The following is a 27,733-nucleotide window of genomic DNA, read 5'->3' on the forward strand; positions in this document are numbered from 1 at the left end:
TAATTTGTGGTTAGTCTCTTTCTGACTTCTTTTCTGACTTCGCTGCTTCACGATTTCTTTAATCGACTTCCGTGCCATCCAGAAATGAGAACACACCTTTTAAGAAGTTATTTTGGAATTGGATGATGGGAGGAGAATTGGAATCTCTTGACATCAGTTATAAATGTAAGGATAAATTAGTGCCATGCCTGACTTTGATCCACATATAGTGGAATACCATGCAGTGTTACAGGGGATCAGATTTCACCAGTAGACAGAAGACAGCCCCTCTATATCAAGGGAGGCTTTATGAGATAAAGTGGTGAAGAGAAAATGTTTTTGGTGGCCATTTTTAGAGTGATTCATGTGGGCTATGAGGAGGCAGCTCTGGGAAGGGCTCCCGCTGGGACACAGACACATCCAGAATGCTGGACAGAAGGCAGACTCTTCTAGCTTTAGCATGTACTTATCTTGTTAAATTGATTTTCTGCATAGTAGGATTTCAAAGACAGGATGGTTTATTTCCTTCATAAACTATACTGTTTTTAAATTTGGCTTCCAATATTTTAAGGTTGTTTTTTCACAAATTATATATTTACTTTTATGTTTTGATTGCTTGGAAGGGGCAGTGTATAATTTTCATCCTTATAGTTTAGGTAATATGGTTTACTCCAAACCTAGAAGTAATTATCCCTAAAAACACTATAATGTTACTTCATGAGGAAATTCCCACTAAGCACAACATTTGAGTCCATGTCTTCCTCATACAGTCTAGTGGGGATGTAGCCAGGGCACCGTGGAAGGCCCTGGCCCAGTAAAATAACACTTAGCCTTGCCAATATGTACTCAACTCACTGCCACTTAATCCAGACCATCAGCTCAAGTGCCCTGGCAAATCCCATTAGGAACAGCTCTACTAACCAAGGAGAGACAAAGATCGGAGCTTCATATTAGCTTAGACATCTCATTATGTCAGCACGCTGCTAGAAGAAGGGTCGTCCCTCTCTCTCCCTACCTCAATGTGTGTGTGTGTGTGTGTGTGTGTGTGTGTGTGTGTGTGTGTGTGTGTGTGTGTGCGTGTGCGTGTGCGTGTGTGTGTGTGTGTGTGTGTGTGTGTGTGTGCCTCTAAAGGAATGGGAGTATGGCTGGCACAGGGCCAGTTGGACTGGTGCCAGCATGACCAGGCACCCTGTTCTCTAATTAACTCCTGCTTCCTTGCATCAGAGCTGCTCACACACTCACACACACCCATATAGCCCAGCGATTTCCCAGAAGATCTGGAAACTGACAACTTCATTCACACACACACACACACACACACACACACACACACACACACACACACACACACACACACACACACACACACACACACACACACACACACACACACACACAAATACATATGATGAGAGATGGGAAAGAATGGCTGTGGGATTGATTCTGCTGTAATTTTTCTTCACTGCAGTTCAGAAATTATGCTTTTTAGCAAACGCGAGTTAATAGTACTGGCGGGACCAGTTTTGTAAAATTATTGGTTTTCATTATGATAAATTCTATAACATTTTCCGCACAGTCATAATAGTGATATATTAAACCTATATGATTCCAATTTGTATCTTTTCTCACAAATTTCCACATGAAAAAGGTCAAGTTGTTTTTTAAAGAAAAATTGCTTTTACCTTTCCATTCAACTAGTCATTATGTAGAATTATCTAGTATTACGGAGACTTCTCATGGTATAAAGTGGCGCAGTATATGCGGAGCCCAGACGAAAGTGATGGTACAGGGCCTTCTTAACGTCACTCCACTGGTATAAAAATGTCCATAAGGGTCTCAGAGCTGAGAAAAAGCATGGTCAGAAAACAGCTCCATTAATTCATTAAAATAATTGCATCTATCTTCACAGCACATGAAAAATACTAGAACTCTATTGTTCATCTAGGGGTTCAGTTACATGTGATGTCACATGGTTCTGATAGCTGCAGATCAAACCATCACAGTCGTTATAATGTTTGGGGAAACAAATATGACATTTTTTGCCATTACTCCTGTGCTTTTTGGGAGAAGTGATACTGGGTGTACGATCCTGTCCACATTCTGTTCCTGAAGCTATTCTGGTGACTTCACTTACACTTAACACTCTTCTCTTTCTCTTTGTTTAGACTGTATATGTAGCAATTCACTTTCGAAAGGCCTGGCACTTGTTCCATTACAATGTGACCTAATTGAGGAATAGCAAGTGTACAGGATCCTATTAACAACATTGCATAATGTAAACCAAAGCGGTTCAGTGAGTTCACTGAATGCTGATAGTTTTCAGTACCTGTAAAAATCTGACTTTTAGAGACTTTATTTTATTTTATTTTATTGTTTTTGCTTCAGCAGTGCCTTGAGATGAACATGTGGACAAGAACACATGTCAGTACTTGTCCAAACTGAGCTATATTTGCAGTGTCGTGGGTGGGGGTGGGGGATGGGGGGTGATGGAATTGAAAGCATTTCCAAATTTTTATGTCAACAACCCATGGCTGTGTTGACTGACCAGGCTCCAGCGTGATGTGTTCCAGGACAGGGTCTGTACGCCTGAAGGTCCACTTCAGCTTCATTCAGTCATAGCCAAGCGCTGCCTGAACTGCCTTCGTCTGGTTTTGCACAGTAGACAACAAATCAGTAGACAAGCAGTAATATCATAAAAATGTTACCAAGTCACCAACCCCACCCTTCCCTATATCTTTAAAAATATGAAGTGAGTTTATGCTTTCCCTTTGCCCCAAGATATGTGTTACTATACACATAAAGAATGTGTTGTCCGTCCGTCCCGTCCCCCCAGTTTCAGACAATAGTATCTTTTTCCCAGGCATTCTGATAGTGTTGTGTGCTAAATATAGTGATAAAGCTCTCGTGTATACAGGACATTAATATATTCACACAGATGTATTGTATTGAAAAGAGCTCCCTCTGCTGAAATCCCAGCAGCAATTGTTTGAGATTTGCTCTGCCGGAGAATCGTCTCTGCTTTGGAAATGTAGTACTTCTCCTCACAGCTGTGTACAACATGTAATGTAGCAGAGTTACATTTAGAGTTTTTTAGGTTTCTTACCTGTTCTACTATCTCACCTCACTTAAGATTAACATGGTGGATGGCATAAAAAACTAAAAATTTTTACTGCTAAACAGGGCACATTCTTAGCAGAATTGATTCCTCTGAAATCCCATGCAAGTTGATGTTTTATTACAAATATAAATAAATTACAACATTTTGCTGGTTACGTGATGCCTCGCCTCTTATCCTGTGTCTCTACATGTGCAAACAGCAACTGTTCAAGGTCAAGTCCAAGCACGATGGCTGTGTGTTGAACCAGCCATAGCACCTTCTCCCTGAGCAGCTCATGACATTCAACACTGAGAAGAATCATTTAGAAGACTTCCAGTCAAGACACACACACACACACACACACACACACACACACACACACACACACACACACACACACACACACACATGTTCACAGGGCAGCCCACTGTTTGTTCAAAACAAAGACTGTGTTACTTCACAATTTTAGAGCTACAGGCCTGAAGCATAACGTAGTCATGGTGCCACTGGTGTTGTGTTGGTGATGATACCTCACTGACCGAGGTCAAGCTGCAAGTTGATTTGTTGCCATTGGCACAGATCACCCTTACTAGTCTAAGTCTAAGTCTAAATCTAAGTCTAGTGAATTTAACCTGTAACTTTTTATGGGATACCAATTCTTTGTACGCCTTTATGCTGTTATAATGACATGCCTTGGAGTTTTCATACATTTTAGAAAGTCGCTGCGGTATTACATACTGTAAGTATGCAAGTAAGTAAGTATGCAAAACACAGTGCAAAACACAGTGCAAATTCTGTTGAGGTCATTTAACATTGCGTAGCATTTTATATTAAATCTATAATATTACATACACAGCCAGTGAACATGGTATCTTCGGACTGGACTCCCATGAGCTTTTGTTGCATTACATTCCTTCTGCTTTTTGATGTCAGCCACTCCAAATACGGACAAAATGCCTGCAACGAGGCCCTGAAAGAGGAAGCAAGAACCTAATGTATATTTTCCATTGGTTAATATTTAATGAAACCTTGTGGACATTGTGGCGTAAGGTATTGTGACATATGGATCGAAAGCTTGTCATTACTACATTGCTTCTCCAGCTCGCTAGTGTCTCCCTGGCCAACGGTGTCTCCGTGACATCACCTGCATCCGCATTAATGCATTAATTCACTGCTCGCACTGCAGGCTCTGGTAGGCCCACCCTGAGTAGCTGCGGCCCAGGCAAAGCGTATCTGCAATGACGAGATTTGCTCAGGAGTATGCACTGTTTCCTGACATTCATGATGGAGACTGCTGTGAAAATGTGCATTAGATATGATTTGTTTTTGTGTGTGTTTTAGACTAGGAGGTGATTTCACGTTATTAAATCCAGCATTTCCTTAGATGCAACATTTTGCAACCTTTTGCATGTTGTTTTCTGTCCATATCAGGATGAGCAGGATTATCGAGTTGCACATTCTAGTCCTTGTGCTTCGGCGATTGTTGCTCAGTCTGTTTTGGCTAGCAGCACATCACACAGCCCTCTTTGTGTCAATGAAAGCATATAATTTGACTAATTACTTCATAGCTGCACTGTGTTGAATTCAACTGGAGCATTTAAATCACAGACAGATTCTTGATAACTAGCCACAACCTGCCATTTGTCGTTTAGCAACGGCCTTCCTGTAAATTGGTGTATTCCACTGCAGAGTTCCATACTCACGTATTCCGAACACATTCTTCCCTTATTTGTCCTCGTCTTCAAAATGTCTCTCCCAGATTTTTTTTTCCTCAGGCATTGATTGCATCGGTCCTTTAATATTGGTGACAGCTAATACACTTCTAAATGATCAGTTATTATCTCTGGGGCCTCGTTCCGTGTGCCCCGCTGTTTCCAAAGGTCATCCTTCTGTCTTCCTGTATCGACCTGCTCGCCCGGTAACATGGCCTGGGACTTATTGAAAGCGAAGGCTGAGGAGTGTATTTCCATCAGGTTGCAGACCACTCTTTCAGGAGGTGGCTTTTGACTCGGTGGCCATTCAGTGAATAGGGCAGAATTTGGGGACATAATGGATATGTCAATACAGGGAAAAGTCACTTAAAATACATGTAGTTTCACTGTACTGTGAATGTAAACATGTCTGTCCAGTAGCTGAGATTTCTGATAATAGGTACCATACACCCATAATCTTATATTATATTAAATAAACAAATAAACTAACAGCTAAACAGTTTCTACACAACTACATTTCTGCAGCTTACAGTGTTCTTGTCTTGGATTTTTTGCAGTTGTACGAGTTAGATGATGATGAAAAAAGAAAAGAATTTCTTGATGACCTCTTCAGTTTCATGCAGAAAAGAGGTAAGACTGTTATGACTCAAAATTTGACTTGTTATTCTATAACCCAGAATATCTAATGTTCATGTGAAGGTAATTGAACTGTTATGTTGTATTATATTATTGCTGTATATGTCATATAAAAGTATTGTAAGTCATGTACTCTGTGATTATTGTGCTGTAATATCTTTTGCACTTTTGCAATACACTTATAAGCTATAACTTCAGCCTCATTGACAACATATATGGAAGGTCTATCGTTTCAGTCAAGTATACCCAGTATGTGTAGATGGTATTGTGAAAGCCAGTTTAAGCTTCCTGTTTCAACCTCGCTTACAGAACTGTGTACCATGATTGCCAGTGTGGTTACCAGTGTGGACTTACTCTGGATGCTATCAGAAAAAGTTGGTGCCATTTGCTTTATAATTACTCTGAGATTATGTGAAAATGGCCCAGAGGGCAAGACCTCACCACAGTAGAGAGGATAACATCCTGGTATTATATTGGCCTCCCATGGAATAATGACTTTCTGTCTTTGCTGAACAGGGAGCTGGTTCATCACAGTGTTTTCCCACAGCAGTGCTTCAGTGAAGCTTTAGATATGTCATGGGGGAAATAACCGGACTTTAAAAGCCTTGCATAATATGAAAAGCAGTGAGTTGCCATGACAAAAAATTTAAGCACGTCGGTTTTGTTAATTTTGTTAGATTTTATTATTTTTTTTAATACAGGGTATGATTGTGAGACCAGCTTTATGTCTGGTATTACCAAGAGGCTGCATCCAGTAAATGTTTGATTTGATTATCAAGATGATTTTCTAGCCAAATTAGGTAATATGAAGTGAATACTCCAGTTCCATTGTACAGAATAGATGAGGTCAGTTGGGTAGTTTAAATTTTTGTTTTTTTTTCACTGACAAGGTAAACACTTTACAAAATCACCATTGGAATTCAGATCACCCTTCTTTGCTTCTGTGACTCATAACCTTTAGACAAACGTAATTAAATTTAAATGGCTATAGTAGTCGGAACATGTTCATGTGAAATGTGCTAGCCGCATGATTGACGCGGCTCGCTCGGTAATTTGCGAGCGTATGGTAACAGCTCTCAGACAAAGAGTCCTGCAGATTCCTTCAGGTGAAGGTGTGGGGGTGAGTGGGGAGAAACCCAACACATAATCCATTAATGACAGCTTCGAGTCCCTGACAGTCTGAAGCATTCCCTTTCTTACTGAGTCATTCCAAGCCCTTTATGCTGGTGGCACCAATACTGACATGGGCTGCATATGTCTTTAACTGCATGCTAAGACCTTAAATAAAATATACCCGCAACAGCTGTGTCACCACGCCTGGACATTCAGCTCCTGCTCTGCAAATGTGGTTAACAGTTACAGCGTTGTAAAATTGAAATAATATAATTAATTTGAAACCATTACAATGTGTTGTTCTACTTTATTAAGAAAATGAAGTCCATGACTATCCATGAGTCAAAAACCCCTGTCACTGCAGGCTTGATTTGTGTATATTGGTCTACCTGTTGTATTTTCTGCACACACACAGAATTAACTAAAAGAAACGGAAAGTTACAAATGATTCAAAAACACAAATATTTAGATGAGAAAAAGATAAATGTTTTTTTTTTTCTTTCTTGGAATTTCTGGTTAGATGGTGGTGTTTGAGATGCAGGTTCACTGCCCGCAGGACATCTGGTTTACTGGAAGTTAGAAAGGGAACGATTCAGGGAGGAGCTAGTCAAACGTCAGCTTCTATGACCTCTGCTAAAACTTCTAATGGACGGAATTGGGGGAGGAGAGGGAACCATTGCCCTGTTGGTGTTGCATCATTTTTTTTTGCAGTGAGGAGTCTCACTGGATAGTTATGCCATGTTGTAAATATATCGTCTCATGAGTAAAGTCAAATATAGTTAAGCACTCCCAGTGTGTCTGATATCGTCACTCTTGTCAAACAAAAAGAAAACAGGCTTTAAAGTAAAATTTTGCTAGACGGCTAGCAGGTGGTTCACGTTGGCACAAGGTCAGAAAAACAGTCAGTGCAGGCTTTGTCATTTTTGCATTTATGTAGGGTGTATTTAGGTAGTCAGGGTGGTGCTACATCTTTTGTATATATGGTTGTAGAAACCTGATTTGAGATTTGTACTTGAACAATACTGAGCTGAGTATTGTTCATGAGTTATGTGTCATTCATTCGATTGTTTAGCTGAGTAGCATTCTTGATCAATTTTGCTGTATGTAGAGGTAACAAGTATATGAAGCATAACCACTTCATCCTCATTTCTGCATCACTTTCAGAATATCATGGATAAATTATTCAATACAAAGTCCATTATTTTATTGATTATTGATGTCTCCAAGAGTCCAAATGGCTGAATGACCGATGTTGATTTAGCATGGTGTCACATGTGACTAAATAACACCCAAACTCATCTTCGTCACTGTGTTGTCATTTGTTATTAGCGACTTCAATGGCTGTCACTGCTGAATCACATCATCTACTTTTCATTAAGCCTTCCATAGGGACAGATGTTCCAGAATGTGACAGGCCAGAATGACAGAGATTATTGGTTGCATTGTGAATTGTTTTGATTGATGGGTATTATGCGTGCTATGCTCCAGGTCAGCATGCTGTTCGTGTTACGTGCTTATCAAACAAGCTAAGTGAGAATTGCCAGGCCTTTTGATGATGTATATTATTGACTTGAGACTCCATTCTCATGTCAGGTTTGACTTGAGTCCATTCTCTGCCTCCACTATGAATAAAGGCCTGTGTGTTTTGACTGTGACAAGTAATAGTGAGAAAAATGTGATATGTTGATATGTAAGACATATGAACATCACAAAATGTCCTGTTGAAGGCTTTGAGAACAGTGGAAGTCACGTCTTAATCACTGGGTCCACCTGCTATGTTGTTATTGGCGCGGCCTAAGTTTTTTTTTTTTATTGTTGAAACTTGGCATAGCCACTGTGAGTCAAAAACGATCTGATGGGTCCCAGCCCATGTATGAGATATCAAGTAACACGTTTTAGTGAGAACTATTCTCACGTAGATATTTTTTCACTTATGTGGACCTTTTTTTACAATGAGAAATTTCAGACTACACATGCAAACCATCTGACCCCAACCCCCAAAACCAAAATTGAAAAATAAGTTTTTCATATTGCCTGTATTCCTCACTGAGAATACAAATTTGGGTTAGTCTGTTGGACTAATTACTCCTCTATGTATAAAGACCATGTGTTTGACTGTGTTTAAACAGACAATAGCAAGATAAGTCAGCACTTTGTAAAGTGCAGCAGTCTTAACGTGTATGCAATTGCAACTATACTGCTTTTAAGTTCTATGTGAACAGCACAGTAATGTGCTATGTGTGCCAGTAAGGAGGTCACATGCACATGCATTTTTGCAGTGTTGTCATGTTATTACTAATGCATAAACTAGAACATCCTTTTAGAAAGACCCCCATAAAAATGACATCATTCATTTTGGATCAAATTAAGTAAGCAGATAATAAGACACAATAGCTGTCATGATTACAATTTTTGTGTAGCTTTCCTGTTTTTAACTGAATGATCTATATATAAATATATATATGCATTAAAAGGTTGAAATATGAATCGAACTAAATTGTTCACAAAGATGGTACCTTGAGAGAACTAAACAACATAAATAATTATCCTAGTTGGCAAAAGTTTCCTGCTCTTCTTACCAAAGGTCACATTTGTAAAGCTAAATTCAGCCAAGTGCTATAACAGATGAAAGGTCACTGATCAATGATTGGCTACCAAGATGGTATTTATAACTATAGCCAGGATTGGTTACACTGCAATTTGAGCTTTAACCAAGAAAATATTACACACTGTGAGTTGTGAATGTTGACTTGCACTGTGGATTCCATGTATTTACACTCGTCATATATTTAGGCCCATTTGTATAGCATCATTCATGCTTTAAATAACTGACGTGGTTGTGGAGTGCCACAGAATCTTGTTTGGGGGAAGGGTGTAGGTGTCATTTGTCTTCACACCTAACGTGCAGATGTAGAAATGTGTTTTTTGCAAATTTGAAAGGTATGAGACCTGTTCACTCAATTTCTTTCTTTTGAAATGTAAAAACGAAAAAAAAAAATTACCAAAGCACTAAGAATTCTCATATTGTGTGCAAACATGTGTTGTCTACTGCAAATTACATCTAGTATTTATTTCAGGACACTGAGAGACCACCTCTGATATTAATAAAATTCAGTCTGTGGATTGTTGAATTTTACTCCCTCCAATCATCTACCAGAAAACCCATAATCATATCCCGTAATCCAGTACTTCATCCAGTCGTAAAATGAAAGCATATTCAGCCTTTTATTTGTAATATTAACATATTACACCTTTATTAGTAATATTAACATATTACTGCACTTTATTGGGAAATGCAGGTCTCTGTGATATACTTTGCATGTTTATCATGGATAAGATACAGTAGTCTCCTGTTGTCACAACTCCTATCTTCCCCCTCCGGGTTAAGGCTATTAAAAGCTTTCCAAACAGATATGTGGACAGGATCCAGGTCCTATTACTTCCTTGTGCCACCCGGTGTACATGATCCCCGGTGGCAGTCGGCTTTAGCCTACAGCACCTCCAGTCATTAACCAGGTAATCCACACGAACCAAAAACATCAGGAAGGCACCCAGCGACTGGCATGTTTACAGAAGCCTGCCGAAAGACAGACATACAAAAATAGACACACCCAGAGCCAAGGGTGCTGAAAGCAAGAATGTCCCTTTTTGTGACTGGAAACCGAAAATGCGCAGTTCTAAGCATATCCCTTTAGGTTGTACTAAAATTAGAATATCAGAATATACTTATTCCCCTGAGATTATTTAGTCATGTGCAGCACAGGAAAAGCTATATTGAACTACATGTCTAACTCCTGCTGTATATTTATCAGATGTATGTTTCAGATTCACCATTTTTTAAATTTTTGTATGCTGCTTGCCAGCTTTTTTGAGGTTGTAGGCTGGCTCCTCTAAGAATTACCCAAATTACCCAAACAGTACTTCATCTACAGTGAGGTCAACTTGTTAATAAATTTGTTTTGGGTGGAAAATGACATGGACTCATCACCTTGTGTTCTGTCTAGCCTTTTCACGTTTTAAAACACAGTAGTGAAGAAACACAGTTCATGAGGAGTTACATTACCTCAATTCCCAGTGACACTACAATGAAAACTCATTAGGGCGAGGAGTTACGGACTGTGCCCCCTTGCTCCTCGGGGCACACTTTTAATCCTATGAGTTTCACACTTAGTTCACTCACTTCATTCACAGTCCACTTCCTGTTCATCCTTAAGTGTCTTCACGGATTAAAGCGTGGCCATAAAAAGAAGGCAAGTTTTCATGTCTTTGGTGAAAACTGTAAAAATATTTGTTGGTCTTTTGCCAGCTGCCATTGCTGGCATGATGCTGTAACTTTAAATGTGTTTCATTTGTGAGTCTCAGATATCAAAATAGCTTTAGATTATGAACTCATTTTGAAATTCGTGCATATAGAAATATTACGCAATTTATATAATGGCATATTCACTTAACTAATAATAAAATGATGAAGTTATCCAGTAATAAATATTTGTGATGTCCAAGCTTCTTACAGATTTCTTTTATTAGCTCAGGATTGCAAGACTGTTAGATAATGTATGAAGTGAAAATCCTTTGATGAAACTCTCCCCAGCTTCGAGTTGTCAGACTCACATCAAAAATCAATGCGTTTAGGAGGTCCCCCTGCTGTGTTCAACTTGAAAGTGAATTTGTGCCTCCAACTTTGTCATCCCCTGTAGGCCTGGCCTGGGTTCAAAGGTCAGTCTCCCTGCTAGCGTTCCATGGCCCCTGCCATCATCAATCATAACCTGCCAAACACCATTCATTTGTCACACGAACCCCTTGTGTATTAAGATGGCTGTATCTCTTTTCAAATCAAAATGGCCGCCACTTAACACAAACAGACCTGTATTTAAGCAGCTCTTTAGAGGCATGCACATATGCTTATACCCCCCATCCCGAGAGAATGTATGCATAAGAGCATTTATGAAAGCTTTTTCTGCAGAAGACCTTTAAATTAAACCCTCATTAAATTAAACCCTCAGACACTGGTCAAGTAATTATAGCTATACATTTTGTGTATGAACCACTGTAATAACTCATTCTGAGTTAAAGTCGTCTAAAACTGACCTTATCTGTGTCATGGTTAAGTTGCAACTTGTAAAGTGGAAGAACGAGGTGTTCAACGGCTCAAGTAAATCCTTGTATTGTGTACTGTCTTTAAGGTATCTTAAGAATGAAGCCTAAAAAATATATATGTCAATCGCATCAGCGGTTTGGAATGGCAAGCCCATTTACAACTTCTGATCTTTAGGCAATGGGAACAATGCAAGTGTTATAGCCCATTGTATACTGAGAAATACCTGATGTGATTCATGGTTTCCACTGGGTCCTAACTATAAATTGAGTAAATGTAGAGCTGCTTCAGCACTTTCTGTTAAGAGCCAACTTTTCGCCTTTCGCATAATTACCTGAAATGCTACAGAAGAGAATGAAAGGCCGGTTGAGAGTATTAGTGTAGTTTTAATGAGGGACCAGGTCCTGAAACTGGAGCACCTCAAGATTCAGGAAAGTCAGTGGTGTTCCCATATTTGTCAAGGTTCGTCACTGGTTTCCTTCCTTCCTCTGAGCTTTTCTTGAGTCCAGGCAATAACACTTTAAAAAATGCATACTTGAACTCCTCCAGTGGAAATATCATGCTGGTGAGAATGTAAAAATATCAGCCTGTTTTGGGCACATGCTGAGTGTGATTCTCAACAAATATCCTTGTTTATATGATACAAGTGATGGTCCCAATTGAACTGTTGGATAAAAAAGGCCTAAACTATTAGTAAAAAGTGCACCATGCTCTCTTATCTTTTAGAAAGCAGGCCAGCATTAATACACCAAATTTGAAAACAGTTTCTTTCATCATCTGTTTACCATCAAAAAGAATCATACATCAGTTGATCTCTCCTCAGATAAGTATCATGGCATGTCAAACTGAATCAGTCCCTATCTTCATCATATCAAGCTGAGCTGTTCTGTGTTAGCCTGGTTGACATGGGTGCATGTAAAAATAATTTGATTGATTTTTCTGATAATATCGTGGCATGTCAATACTGTCTGAACTTTTGAGGCAGCTGAGGAAAAGAAAGAGATTAAGGATGTCACATACATGCTGGGATAGTTTTTTTTTCCATATAAGTGCCCTTTGCAGAAATCCTTCTTAGCCTTTTAGTCACGAAGTAAAAACAGTTTCAGGAAGTAACACTATGCAAGCTATTCAACGTATGTGTTTGTCCAGCTTTGAAGGAAAACTCAACTGCACAATGTTCTCTTCTCTGAAATGTAGAACGTAGCTTTTGTCACTCATTAATTTGCCTTCAAGGACATGGGACAGCAGGTGTCAAAAATGTCAATACTGTCTCTGTTTGACAAAACATTGAATTGATAAAACAACTGAATAATACAAAATTATTCCATTCCATTAATTAATATTCTATTTTTAATATTTTGCCCTAAGTTTTCCATAAGTTATATATTTTATGCATCCACTGTGTGTTTAAATCTAGCATCCTCCTCAAGGGTTCTGTAGAGGTAGCTGGCTATCCATTTGGCCTTGGTCTATTCCAGACTGCTTTCATCAGACCCCAAAGAGAAGATATTTCAGTCCTTTAAAATCAAGTGCAAGACATACGGGCACACATCCCCTCTCTGGCTTGTCTTTCTGACAAGCAGACTAAAAGAAACTTACTCAAGCTTGGTTTTCTTCAGATTAGCCCAATTTCCTGTTTTATCTACATGAACAAAGGTGGTTTCCCTTGCTGTACATTTTGTGAATTAGGCTTTCATTTCACGCTTTAGTGGAGAGTGTGAGCACAGGCGCGATCCTGTGCTCCGTTATCCAGCTGAAGTGTGTGAAACGGTGTGTTAGCAGGGGGAGTAAGCGCTGGCTCCCTCCACCAGCTAGGCCCCTTCCCGACCCCGATACGGTTTTAGCAAGGAAGCGATTAACAGGAGGACTGGCCAGCAGGCGTGGGCAAGCATGCTTCTTTCTGTGAACCGTGATCGCTCATTGTCATAATGATGAATGGCGGCATCAGGTTGTTCAGGCTGACAAAAGCTCGTTCGGCCTTTTATTCGCTGTATCTCTTTCAGGGAATCAGAGGGGACGAATGCATCACCCCAGCAATCGAGCGCACATAAATCTCGCTGTAAAGGGGCTTGTCCAGGGTCCGATCCTGCTACGCGTGGGCTTTTGTTGAGGCAGCTTTTACTTATTGCCCCAAGCTCGTTTAGCTTAGCCTATTGTGCATACTGATAAATAATTGTTTTAAAGATTATCTTTAGGGAGCTGTGTGCTATGAAGGCTATTGTCTTAAGGAGTGGAAAGAGAGGGTATTTGGCATTATCTTTTTTTTTTTTTTTTTTTATTACTGACTTACTTTTAAATTGGGGTAATTAACCTTTCACAGAGATATGATCAGTAGGTGGGGATTAGAGACTGATAGCTGGACCACAATACAGAATCTGAAGAAGAGATCAACAAGAACACAAACATATTTTTATATAGGGGGAGACCGGGTATGGTTGTAACACTTTTTGCTTCAGCACCTGTAACTCACTGAATTTTTGAGCTAGACTTCTCAAACGTTTATACAAAGTACACCCATTTGTTTACTACAAATGGCACCAATTCAAACTTCAATTGAAATATCACAGCCGCTGTGAGTTGATGTCAAATACAAGGTGTTCCCTTGTTACAACCTACCCCACTAGCGGGGTAGGTTGTAACACATGGTGGGGTAAGTTGTAACAGTTAGACAAAAGAAGTAAAAACACACTATGTGCGTTCAAAAATGCTTCAAAAATGCTTCAAAAAATATTTTTTTTTTATAAAATAACAAACCAGAACAATATATATCTCTCTGTGACTGACCACAACTCATATTCACTTTCTGTTTTACTCAGAAGTGTGTGGGTGTGGGTGTGTAAATTAGTGTACTAGAACAAACTTATTTAACAATATGTATGCTTAATGAACACTAATACAGTGTACCTGTGGAAAGAACATGTAGGTCAAATAATAACCAACGTCAATGTGTGTGTGTGTGTGTGTGTGTGTTACATGGCAGACACCATGTACCTTTGCAACTGATCTGACTGACTTGCCCTTATTTGTGACCTCATCAGATGCTTCTTTTAAAAACATTTGCAGGCACACCTCTGTCAGTCTTTCTTTAAAATGATAAAAAATCAATAAAGTTTTTTGTATGTAAGGTGATGGCTGTAACACGTTTTAAAGCTGTGTTACAACCATCCCCACCCCTGTCAGCCAGTGTTTAACTAGCTGTATTATCAAGGTGATTTGAAATTAACAGGGGAAAAATGCATCACAATTTACCTGAGAAACTACAGTTTAATGTAATATAATTCATATGGTTTTATCTGCAATAGTATAAGTACTAAACAAAATATAGTCATGATTCAGAAATTTACTTTCTCACCTCAAAATCAGTTTTTTCGCGATGGAATCTGCATGTGCCTGTTTACAGCCTTGATATTCACCATGTAGGATCAGGGAGGAATTGAGTAAATACTGGAATGATCATAACACTCCTAACTTATCCTTGATCGGTGGAACTGATGGTGTTACAACTCTCCCCATGTTACAACCATACCCGGTCTCCCCTTTCTACAGTTACAAATAAATCTAATCATAAATGAATGTGTTTTTGCACTATTACAAAGCTGCTTCCAATGTTAATGTTAATGTATAAAAATATCATAGCACATAGCCATGAACAAGATAGTCTGCTTTCAGAGATTTACCAAAATACAGAGTGTTACTATAAAAACAAATACAACTTTAAGAATTGGTGAACACATTTCTTAAACCACAGATAAGTCCTCTGAACAGCCCTCACTGTTTACTAATGGTGTGAGATGTATGGACAGTTCAGCATAAAGTTAGAAATAGCAATTGATTGTTTAAGATGGTGCCTGTAGTCCAAATGTAATTCCATCATTGTCCTGAAGAGGAGGGCAGATAAATCTTTTGTTTTAATAGTGTCTCTTAGTTCACATGGCAGAGAGGCAAAATGAAGCCATAATTACAAGGCTTAATTGATGTGTTTTTACCACCATAGACAATTCTTCTCCTCTCTACACTCTTTCACAGTGCAGCTTGGGTTGCTGTTGTTTGCACTATATTTCTTTGAGCATTGATTGCTATTATGGTAAATCCGATGGGCACAATGGAACTCTATCAGCAAAATACAGGTTAATTATCTTGAGGTCAGGCGGTCTCCGATTCACACAAAGGACTGGTCTTCTTCAATCTTTACAACCTAACATTAAAGTGTGAGAGCAAATTCTCACAGGTAAAAGTACATATTTGTGTTGAGCAGAGATGCCTTACAAAGCATCTTTAAGTGTGTTTAATAACAATTGCTCAATTGAGGCAGTCTAATTTTATTCAGCTTTCATCCATTGATGATAAGTAAGCTTTGTAATTAGCCAAGGGCCACAAAAGAATGTGTTTATTCTTGTCATCAAAGTGTGTAACTCGCTGTTCACACCCACAGGCCAAAGTCCTGACAATTAGGCAGTAATTAAATTTTGATCTGAACATAAAAAATACAATTTGCTGTACTTTGTGCATGATTGCTTTATTAAACCATTAATATGCTTTTGCTGCAGTTGTTTTTTCAACATATAAATGCTACACAAGTACGAACAGAGATTCACTGCAGTACATCTCCAACATAGAGGGGGCTTTTGATTGAACGGTTCAAAAGTGAGATTTTTTCCAAGTGGGAGAGGAAGGCTGTCGGACATTTTACTTATGCCAGACTGATTGGCCTCATAAGCGGCGGAGAGTCCCATCGATGAGCCAGAGTTAATGGCATTGATTGTGGATACTGTGTGTGTGTGTGGGTGTGTGTGTGTCCCACTCCTGCAGGGACTCCAGTGAATCGGATTCCTATCATGGCCAAGCAGGTGTTGGATCTCTACACTCTCTACAAGCTTGTCACCGAAAAAGGCGGCTTAGTGGAAGTCATCAATAAGAAAATATGGCGCGAGATTACCAAAGGCCTGAACCTCCCTACCTCGATCACCAGTGCAGCTTTCACTCTTCGGACCCAGTGAGTGCGATAACCTTTCACACGTTCAACTTGTTGATAACTTCGAGTTGCTTCTCGACCGTTGAGTCTGATTCAATTACCTGTGTTTAAAGTAAAGAGAGTAACAGACAGCGCACATCTGACATCTTTCATGTGGATACAAGACTGTGGTTCTGAAACCAAAGAGATAAATAGAGAGTGGCTAAAAACACTTGATGAGATGTTCATAAGATTGTCATTTCCTGTTATCAGCAATGCCGTATCTCTTTATCAGAAAACACCACCAAATTGAAAGAAAGGCCTTATGATTTTGATTATTAAAGTGCCCTGTGGTTTTGTTCATGATCTGGTCGTTGTCAATAGTAATACAAATTTATAAAGCAGTTCTTCTATGAACAATAAGTATTGATTGAGTTTTAACCATTCTCCTCTTACTCTGAGTTGAATCAGCTTGTTTGTTCAAGACTGTTCTCAGTTCGGTCATTTAAAGTAATTACATCACCTTCAAAGGAATAAAATTCTCCCATATAACATGTAGTCTGTCATAACCGACTACAATGGCACTCAAAGAAGCGATATACAATTAGCTTCACCTGGTTATAAACCCAGCTCATAGAAAAAAGGCGTGTCCTTTCATGTGGTCTTGAAAACAGATGTCCCTAAACAAGCCTCGTGTCACGCAAGGGAACGCCAAGAATCACAGTTATAGAAAGGTTTTGTAAAGGCAGTAGTGCTAATAGCAGTGTTAATAATGGGTAGCAATGTTCCGCATATTTCCCAGAAGGTGAGCCTAGCCTTTAAAGTGTGTCAACATAAACGGTGTCATTTGAATGTCTTCATATGTTAACATTAGCCACCTGAAGTCGTTACTATTATAATTTATTCATTTGTACTCATTAATCATTGTGCTTGTGTGTCTGCGTCTGTGTGTGTGAGTATATACAAGGGTTATATTACATATTAATATCTCAACGTTTACAAGCGTTACAAGCATATTTGAATGTGTTATATTGGCAGGATAGCTCAGTCAGTCAACAGTTTTGTCGCCATAAAAGGAAACAAGGACACAAAGAATACGAGCATGTGCTTGACTTGACTCGCTCCTCTGCTCAGGTATATGAAGTACCTCTATCCCTACGAATGTGAAAAGAGAGGACTCAGCTCTCCTGGGGAGCTGCAGGCGGCCATCGACAGCAACCGGCGCGAGGGGCGTAGGCAGAGCTACAGCTCCGCCCTCTTCAACTACTCGCCCGTGGGCACGCCCACCCTGCTGCCCTCCCCAAAGCTGCACATGCCCCACATCAGCATGCCCACCCCCAATGGCGGACAAATGGTACACACCCCCATCATCAAGAAAGGTGAGGATTGTACTACATGCAGGAAAGTGGGGTGCAGAAGTAGCAAAACATTTATGTGAATAGCACAATGTATAAAAAAGGGGGAAAAAAAGAGTTAACCATTAAGCTAGTATAAAACAAAGGCACATGCAATGTTTCGCAGATTACATCAATAACTTAAATGTGCAAAATCATTAGACTGCATTCATTTTAACAAAATTTTATTATAAAAAATAAATACTATGAAAGACATTTGTATGATAAAAATTTTTATAGTAAGTAAAAGAAGCCGCTCAGGTTATATTTGCATGATTGGAGCAGTCCACGCTTGCAAGTCCTTGCTTATAGACGCCAATGGCACAGAACACACAAATAAATCAGTCCTTAATGTTGATGTGGCTTGTGGGTCACCGTGTACACCATACACACGTTAGATGTGCAATGTTTGCAATGCAGTGTGACCCATGTTTGGCGTTCATTTGAGCCCATGTCACAGCCTGCTGGAGGAGAGGAGTATCTCGTGCACAGAGGCAGTATGTTCCATTAATTCATCACTTGCTGCACACGGTGTCCCAGCATGCCACAGCTGCAGACAGGAAACAGCTTGCAGGACTTCCTCTTGCCCGCACTGCCAGTTTCCGCATCATTCGAGTAGGAGCAAGGGAGTTAGGCGAGACGTGTTTAGTAGCACTCCCGTATGGAAAAAAGGCGCCAATGACGCAAAGAATACTACTTTGAGATCAAAGGCTTTTTAAAAGTCTGTCGGTATTTATAGGGCAGTTGCCTCGGTTATTTAAAGTAGATCAGAAAGTGTATTGCCTGATTTGGTGTTCCATTCTCATGACCACAGGATGGTTTTCATAGGACAAGTGTTTTATGTAGCCTGGTGTTTCCGATGTCACTGTAAATGCACTTTCCATCTAAAGCAGAAGACCGTATATATTTACATCAGTGCCTGGAAATACAGTATAGTGAGGCCTCCTTAACAACAAGTTAAAAGTAATAGTAAAAATGATGTAACGCATGGTTAAGCCCGCATTCCTTAAATCTACTTTAAATCTTTAAAAAGTGCATTTTCCCACACTGCGTGAATCAGAAACAGAGCCACTCCTTTGATATGCACACATGGGTTTTACTATTAATCATTCTTGAGTTTCCTGGATTCCTGACCTTTTGAAGTGCATGCGATACAAAGATCAGGGGTGGAAACAAAAACATTGCAAAGTAACACCTGCCAAGATCCATTCAGCAAGCCTCCTTGTGCCCCTCCCACCCCTCCCTGGACCCCCCCCCTCACCCCCTATTCCCCCACACTTCCACAGAGGAGCCCATCCTGCCTGGCTGCCTCCCCAGCCGTGTGGGCGTGCCCGTCTCCCTGGCGGGGCACCACAGCGCGGCAGTGGCGGCCCAGGCTGCTGCGGCGGCCGCCGTGCAAGCGGCCGCGCTGGAGCAGCTGCGTGAGAAGCTGGAGGCCGGAGAGCCGCCGGAGAAGAAGGTGATGCTGATGGCGGAGGAGCAGCAGAGGATCATGCAGCACGCACTCCAACACAACCTCCTCACCATGGCCACCCAGCTGCCCATGAACATCAAGCTGAACAACAGAGGTGGGCCCACGCAGGCGTCCGTGACCACCGCCTGTGTGTGTGTGTGTGTGTGTGTGTGTGTGTGTGTGTGTGTGTGTGTGTGTGTGTGTGTGTGTGGGTGGGTGGGTGGTAGCGGAGTGACCTTCACTGCAAGGAACGTATATAATTGATAGAGTTCTATTCCTGCTAGATTACACTGTAGTTTAATTACAGCGCTTTGCATTGTGGCCTTTTAGCATCTTTTCCTAGATTCTCATTAGATGTAATGATATTGAAAATTCATGAAAAAAGCAGCACCTACCATTAAAATGTATATATTTCACTGTAATTACAGTATTTGTCGTAGAGTAATAATAGATCTGTCTGAGTTATGCTGTGCCACTATAATTTTAGAGCTGAGATTAGTAGTGATGGTCTCAACCACTTGATGTGTAATTTTTAATGTCACTGAAAGAATATTTCTGCTGCCCTACACTGTATCATACAGCACATTTAGTCGTATGTACTGGCTTATCAGAAGCATTCTTTGTCATGCAAGTGATACAGACCTGCAGTTGCTCTAAAGAGTTAGTGTTCAAATTAGTGTTTGGTATTACTAGGTTAATGGAATTCAGTCTTCCTGTCATTTGAGGAATATGAGACATAGTTCTAAACCTCTGTTAAATAGGTTTTGGGTTTAAGGGTTTAAGCCCACTTTAAGTTTTCCTTACTATATGTGGCCATCATCCACAGAGAAGAGCAAATTGTGGAGGGCATGTTAACACTGGCTGATCGGTGACGTTCAAACAACTGGTAGCAGCTGGCACGATTCCTAATCTCAAGACGGAAACAAAGGGTTATTTTAACAGTACGGTCTACCCCCCTGAGACCAGGTGGATCGTGCATAATTCATTTGACTGTATATAAGCTGCAAGAAGCAAAAGAGAGCAGACTATGGGATGGGTTTGATCTGTCTCCGAATGTGGTCCATCATATTTAATTCAGATATATTTTAGGTGCTTATAGATGTGATAGAGAAATAAATCGCTTGAATTCAGGTCAAATATGAGCAGTTTCTAAATGAACAAAAATGTTGCTGTCTACATACAAGTAAAATGATAATGGTTTCAGTCCACCTTGTAGATGAGCTATAAGTCATGCATTTCGTAATGATAGGGTCCATGAGAAGATTGTGGGGTCTATCTCACCATGAGTAATATGTTATTTCTGCATGACTGTTACTCCTGTATCAGTCATAATGACAGAGTGTGCTTTATATACTGTATGATGGGAAAATGAAATGTAATTCCATAGAGCTGGGCAGGCCTTGATGTAATACAGTCAAACACTCTGCAATTTAAAGATTATTTTAAATGTTATTTGCTTTAACCACGTCTGGAAATACATTGAGGCATCCCTAGTAATGACATATGAGATTGAAATGATAGACATTAAAGCACTGTAGCTGCAGTCCCCCAAATGATAAAAAACACTTTTTGCCTGCTCTAGAGTTTCCACGTGTTGCATTTTTACCTTAAAGCTGAATTAAATGATAACCTCCACTGGGGCGTGCTTATTTGCATCGAGATCTTTCCAGGCAGTTGTGCAAATGCATTGTTGAGCATGTTAATGTATCTCTCATTGCCGTAAAACAAGATTTTAAAGGGCCTGTGTGTTATAGTGGAGAGCTTATGTGTAGCACCTTCTCTGGGAGATGAGCAGAAAGTTCAAATGGATGCGTTCGAAGGGTTTTGACAGATCTACCCCCCCCCCCTCCCTCCCCCGCCTTCCTCCTGAACTCTTTTAATAAACTGCTCCTTATCCTGTCACTCATGAGTTATCGCCGATAGTTGCTGGCGTGCTCCTCTTGCTTCTTGTGTTCCTTTTATAAATGCTCATATTGAGTTTTTCTCTGCCTCGCTCTCTTGACAGATGATAGACAAGAGACCGCATTGAACCTGTCTACCAACGGCATTAGCAGCATCAACATGTCAATAGAAATAAATGGAGTTGTCTACACAGGTAAATAGAGCGGCCGTTTGCTGATGTAATTGCAGGCAGGAAATTCAATAAGTTATAGCAGCACCCCCTGCACTTAGTCCTCCACACAATTTGATGTCTTTGCTATAAAATCCATCGTAATGAAGTGGCAAGTCCAATAGAGTTAAAAAAGTTAAATATCTCAAAATTGGGCCCAGGCGCTCTGAGGTCGATGGGCCTTATTGTCTTTCATGCGTGAGAGGAAAGGCCCGTGCTTAAGGTGGATACAGTGCTTGTGCCTAGCGAGCAAGTCACTGTAATTACCTGAAGATGGCCCATTAGAGTAGCGGCCTCCATAAGTGCGCTTGCAAAGTTTTCTCGGAAGACGATAAAATTAAAACTGCCTTTCTTTCTTTTTTTACCAGAAGCCTGTTTGAGAACATTTAAGAAACAATGAAATATTCCTCAGTAGAGATTTTTTTGTTGAAGTGCTAGAAGAAATTTAAAGACATGTTTTTTTCAGTAACTGTCATTTGTAGCCAAAACCATTGGGCAAAAGATTTCTGTCTAAAATGTTGCAAGTGATATAAATAGGGGTATTACATTAAGTTCTGGGGTGCTGTTGATCTTTCTGGTTTCTTTGGAAAGCACAGGGTTATTTCACCATCACACATGCTGTTCAGTAGAAGTTTGCTTCATTCAGCCACTGATTTCTGTCTGGATTATGAAACTATTTAGTTTCATTTGTAGGTCTCATTTCATTCATATCCATTTGACAGTTAAGTTTACCACAGTCGCAAAATTACTTAATCTATTGTTAATATTTATGCAATGCAAGAAACTTTAGACAGCAGTTCCCAGGCAGTTTTTCTTGTATTTATAGCACACCTTCATCCAGCTGTACCCTTATCTGATTCCTCAGGGGTACCTTCTTTAGTCTTGGTCACAGCGCTCTTTCTGTCGGAAAAAGTGTGATAATTAGCCAGTGGTGTAAATCAGGTTTCTTGGAGAAAGCAAAGCACTGAAGTTCACACCACTGTGAAGCTGCAAGACTAATACACACCTCAATTATTACACATCTTTCATGTTCATAAGAGGCAACGAATGCGAATGAGAAGTGCAGAGATGTCTATTTTAATGAGGCGTTACTGTGTGTGTACTGCAGGGGTCCTGTTTGCTCGTAAGCCGGCCAATTCTGTCACAGCGGGCGGACAGCGACCGCACCACCTCGCCACCTCTCAGGGAAAAAGCAGCAGCCCCGGCCTCGGCGGCCACATCCAGTTCTCCTCTTCCTCCTCCTCGTCCTCCTCGCATGGACCCAGCGCCTCACCCTGAGTCACCTCATCCCTGAGCCCTCTCCTCTCCCCTCCCCTCCACCCATCCCCCAAAAGACGCAGGGCAGGCTGCTAAACTATACAAACTTTTTTGTATCCTCGGATGGTGGCTTCCTGCTTTTTGATTTGTTTTGTTTTGGGTTTTTTTTACACATCCTCCTATGAGCCTCATCACAGAATCTGACATCTGCCTCCTGAGAAGTACTTCCACAAGAAAAAAAATAAAAGGTTACAACTTGGTCTTGGAGAAATAAGCAGTGGTTTCTAGCAGCACAAGTGAAGTCAGTTAAATATACATTAGAGCATAAGCTCTGAATCCCTCCACTGAGGACATGTTTATCAGTGTGAAGCATCTCTTCAAAGGGCATATGCTGTATGACGGGGCCACAAATGCGGCGGTCCGTAAGATTACAGGAAGGATGAAGCGGACGATGTTCGTCGGACAGAATGCTTCAGTCGCAAGGCTCTCCGAACAGTACATCTGCTGTTAAGCATGAAAGAACATCTTGTAATTCTTTAAATACTGTTATCTTTTCATGTGACTTGTTGGATGAAGCAACAGAGGAGTTATACTTTCAGCTAATACCAAAGAGCATAAGGTTAACATTGTGTCAGTGTGTGACGTCCTTTACATATGCACAGCTTCTTAAATTACTCTCATGTTTAGATGATGCCCATACGGAAAGAAAATGATATGCAATGGTAAGGATTATCAATTCAATTACTGATATGACTTCTTAGTTGTAGACAAAGCACATCCTTAACTGGGTTGTATCAAAATAGTCAGGGAGATAAATGTACTTTCTGTAACATATTGTAGCTTTCACATTTTATTTAGAGGGACAAAAACATAGCCTAGACATTAAAATAATATCTCCTTCAAGGCCTGTGTCCATATAATCTTTGATAGATTTGGACAATCATACAAAGAGTACTGCTGTCTGCCCTCAGTTAAGTTTCTGAACAAACAGATGGTAACTTCAGTGGTATTCTGCTTTACCTCATTGATGGTTTTGGTTAGAAGCTATAACAAAATACGCTACGCTGGTTAGAAGGTTCTTTGGGAAACATGTCAGAGGCATTCCCACCACCTCACCCTCAGTCTAATGACAAGGCACGTAAGTGTTCATCAAGTGAAAGATTATATAATTTAAGTAGCATTTGGAACTACTAGTCAGCCTTGTCAATATAGGTTTTCAAGGCTACTAAGTGGATGACATTATGTTATGCATGTCATTGGGATGGTGTACTTGGAAATTAATTATGGGGAAAAATGGTTGAGCACTTCATTGGATCTCCCTGAGACAAGGAAAAGATTACTTCAAGCAGGCTAAATGGAACTTGCCCTAACTAAGAGTTCATGAGACAAAAACCTGTAAATAGAATCTGCCTTTTTGTGTTTTTTAAAGTGTCTTTCTTACTTTCTTTCTTTCATTCAACTGTTTGTTAGCCCCTGTTACATCTGCTTCACAGCCTTCTTATGTCTGTAAGGGGAATTGGGAGAATAATCTTGTGTTGTTTGTTTAGAAGTGTAAACATATGATTTCAAATTATATTTATTATTATACTAACTTTCATCCTACTGGTTTTAATCCTGAGCTGCTTCAACACAGCAGCTCCACATTCATTTTAAAATCCCCCCCCCCCAAAAAAAAATATTTGAAATAGTCAGATACCTCACAAATTTACCTGTACATACATATAATAGTTTATGAATACAAGATATACCTCATTTATTTCGTTTCTATTATTTTTATGAAGCCACTTGAAAATCAATGCTTTTTTCAACAGATCACTGGATTTTTTTTCCTGTTTTGTATTGTTATACCAAAGAAGGAAATATATTATTAACACACATCTACCTCATTTGTTATAGACTGTGCCAACAAACCTGACCACAATCGCCAGTTTTAAGTATAACCTTTTTCGTCCAGGATCTGCTTAAAACATGATGCGTATTTGCAAGACAGGTGTATAAACCGTGCAGGGCTTGCATTGTGTAATTTGCATTGATTGTTGACTTTTGTCTATGGCATTTTTTGTGTATGGGAAAGACATGCCAGAAGGATTTTACTTCATGTATACAGTCTGCTCCAAACTATTAGCATTGATGTGAGATAGGTGTAGTAAATCAAACATGATACACTGATGACCTTAAGGCAAATGATTTCGTTCTGCACCAAATACTAAATACACAAGCATAAATAAGCAAAAGCTACAACCACTGGTCTTTGTTCAGGCATCAAGGGTGTGTATATGTACAGTGGTTTGCAGTGTCGTTACGTTTTATATATTTTTCAACGTTTACTTGAATCACTGTTTTCATGCACAACACAGCTGGAGTGCAGGAGGCCGGGGGGAGGGGCTTCTGACAGCGGCTGGGTACAGCAGGCAGTGCCTGTGGGCACCAGGTCTCTGATGCCCAGCACATCTCACATGCAGCCCGCTGGTTTTGCATACGCTGGGGAATGATGCACTTACAAATTACCACAAGAAACTTGGTCCTTAAAAAGAAAAACACACACACACACAATAATTATTTCTCCTTCTTCAAGGGTTTTTGGAAAAGATGTGTAAATGTTGAAACGGGATATGTATTCTTTACTTACATTTAATAATTACCAAAGATGGAAATGTCAGTTGCATCACCTTGCCTGATATAGTTTTTACATTGATTCTCACATAGGTTGGTAGCCTTCATTGGAATACATTTTGATAAGGTTTTCTGTCTCAGTTGAAATGGAATTTTAGCACTTGGAAAATGTGGTATACATTTACTTCAAAACAGCAGATGATGAACTTAGGAATGTAACAGATTTGGTTATATCAATACAACAAATCATAATTTAACCATAACGTATATCACTGTACAGAAGCAAAACTGAAAGAAATATATAAATATGTGTAGAACAAGGAATGGGGCACAATCAATGCAATTGTGGGAATTCAGACTCATCTTTCAGATTCACTTTTTGATCACTATGAAAAGTGATGTGCTCATATTTTTCCTACAGAAACACGGTCTGGTCTCTCATTCAGCGTTCAGCTCCTTCTCACCTCACACTGCTACGCTGCAGAGATTTCACTGGAAGTCTCAGGAGTATTTATCTGTGAAGCAAGAACACGAGTCAATGCGATTCCTGTAACCAAAGCTTTTTTTCCCCTGACTCCTGAAACAGAATATAATTATCAGAATGCTTGTTAACAAGGATGATATCATATTGCCGAAGGTTGAGTAAAAAAAAATGGTTCACTTGTGCTTACAAAAAAATGTTTACTTTGTTAGATATGTAAACAATGCTATGCTGGTAGATTTTAGATCATATTCGCTGTGTATGAAGCTTCATTTCTTTAACTTCTCTTTTATTTACTTTGGATAAATCCAGTGCATTATGGGAAAGCTGGATTGTGGTGCTCAGGGGTTAAAAAAGTTAAAAAAAAAAAAAAATACAGGTGAAAGAGATTTTTGTTTGTTTGTTTGTTTGTTTTGCCATTAACTTGTAGCATAATTAGAAATAAAGTACTTTCAACTTTACCAACAAACCAGGTGTAATAGTCATTACTTGATAAAAAAAGAAAGAAATGACTACCGCTACTACTACTAATAATAATAAAAATAACAAGGTGTTTAAAAAGTGTTAAAACTGTTTAAATGTTTAGCTGTAAAAAACAAAATAGTGTCAAAACACAAATGTTTCTTCTTGTTCACTTGTTTTTCACTAAAGACTTGGACTTGTCTGTTTTAATGAATTGCTGAGTTATATAACTATCACTGCACTACGTGCAGAATGAGGGGCAAGACTCATTCATTCCAAACTCATATTCCTATTTTCACTAAATACTGAGCAGTGTCCATCATGGTTAAGATCCTTTGAGAAGACTGGCACACAGTTGTCATAGTCCTCTGAGTATTGTCTATCACCTGTGTGCACTGACGGAGGATAATGTCATGAGTTCCATTTAAAAGACCTGAGTGCGTACTGATCATGAAACATGATAGAAAGATAGAAACAATGATACTGCATTCTTATTACATTTAAAACATAATGGGATTGTGTGGAAACACCAGACAGAGTAAAATGTAAAACACAGGTGTTGAGCACTAAGGGGGAAAACGAAATCTGCAATTAGTTGCCGTAACTACTGGAACAACGAAAGACAGGAGGTAGAAAGATGACTTGGCAGGACAGAGGTCAAAATCCTACTCTGCAAACGCAGGTAATTAAACTAACGATGCCAGGGGTGTGTGCAGCATTAAGCAGCTAAAATGGAGTAAAGATTGGTTAATTAAGGGCTGAGAATCTGTAATTAGGAGCCAGGCCAAGATTAGTGGCTGTCAATGGTCTGGCCTGGGATTTGCAGGTAATAGAGTTATCATCGTGGGCTCAAGCAGTGTTACATTACACTTCAGAATAAACAAAAACAAATTAGCAGTACCGCCCGATAATGGGTTATCTTGTCAGGCCCTGACAGAAATCCATGCCCTATAACACAGTGTTAATTTTATGCACCACTGACAACCACCGTCACAATCAATATAGCTACTATAAAGTAAGGGAGACCATCAATCCAGGTTGAGGACAGGTGGAGGCGGAGATCCTTCTTGCTTCGGTGCTGTTTTCGAAGAGTTCTCAGCACATTGTTTTCTGAGGAAGCGTTTACTCCAAATGAAAGCACTTCTGTGTTTCACATAGTGACAGTCATCACAGCCACAACAGTCTGTCTTCTAGCTGATCATGAGAAAAAACTTTTCTTCAAGCTTGTACTAGATATTAGAATTGTTTTGAATGTGGCTTATGTAGTAGAGCATAAAATATTCCCATAGCATACAATAATGACTTGTTTATTCAATAAAAGCATATGTGTCGAATTACTTTATTACTTGAATGTTTCACAACATTGTTCAACCTAAGATG

General features: G+C 39.7%; 1 protein-coding gene across 2 annotated transcripts in view; it reads left to right on the top strand.

Annotated features, from left to right (window-relative positions):
• The window catches only part of arid3c (AT rich interactive domain 3C (BRIGHT-like)), a 59,071-nt gene extending 32,724 nt beyond the window's left edge, over positions 1-26,347 (top strand). For both annotated transcript variants that reach the window (XM_077001084.1, XM_077001085.1), the window contains 6 exons: positions 5,346-5,418; positions 16,442-16,625; positions 17,718-17,962; positions 19,264-19,545; positions 21,436-21,525; positions 22,649-26,347. In XM_077001084.1, the coding sequence (XP_076857199.1) occupies positions 5,346-5,418; positions 16,442-16,625; positions 17,718-17,962; positions 19,264-19,545; positions 21,436-21,525; positions 22,649-22,818 (1,044 nt within the window). In that variant the 3' untranslated portion in view covers positions 22,819-26,347. The remainder of the gene's footprint in view (positions 1-5,345; positions 5,419-16,441; positions 16,626-17,717; positions 17,963-19,263; positions 19,546-21,435; positions 21,526-22,648) is intronic.
• The last annotated feature ends 1,386 nt before the right edge of the window (positions 26,348-27,733 follow it).

The sequence above is a fragment of the Brachyhypopomus gauderio genome, chromosome 3, assembly GCF_052324685.1.
Source record: "Brachyhypopomus gauderio isolate BG-103 chromosome 3, BGAUD_0.2, whole genome shotgun sequence".
Lineage (NCBI taxonomy): Eukaryota > Metazoa > Chordata > Actinopteri > Gymnotiformes > Hypopomidae > Brachyhypopomus > Brachyhypopomus gauderio.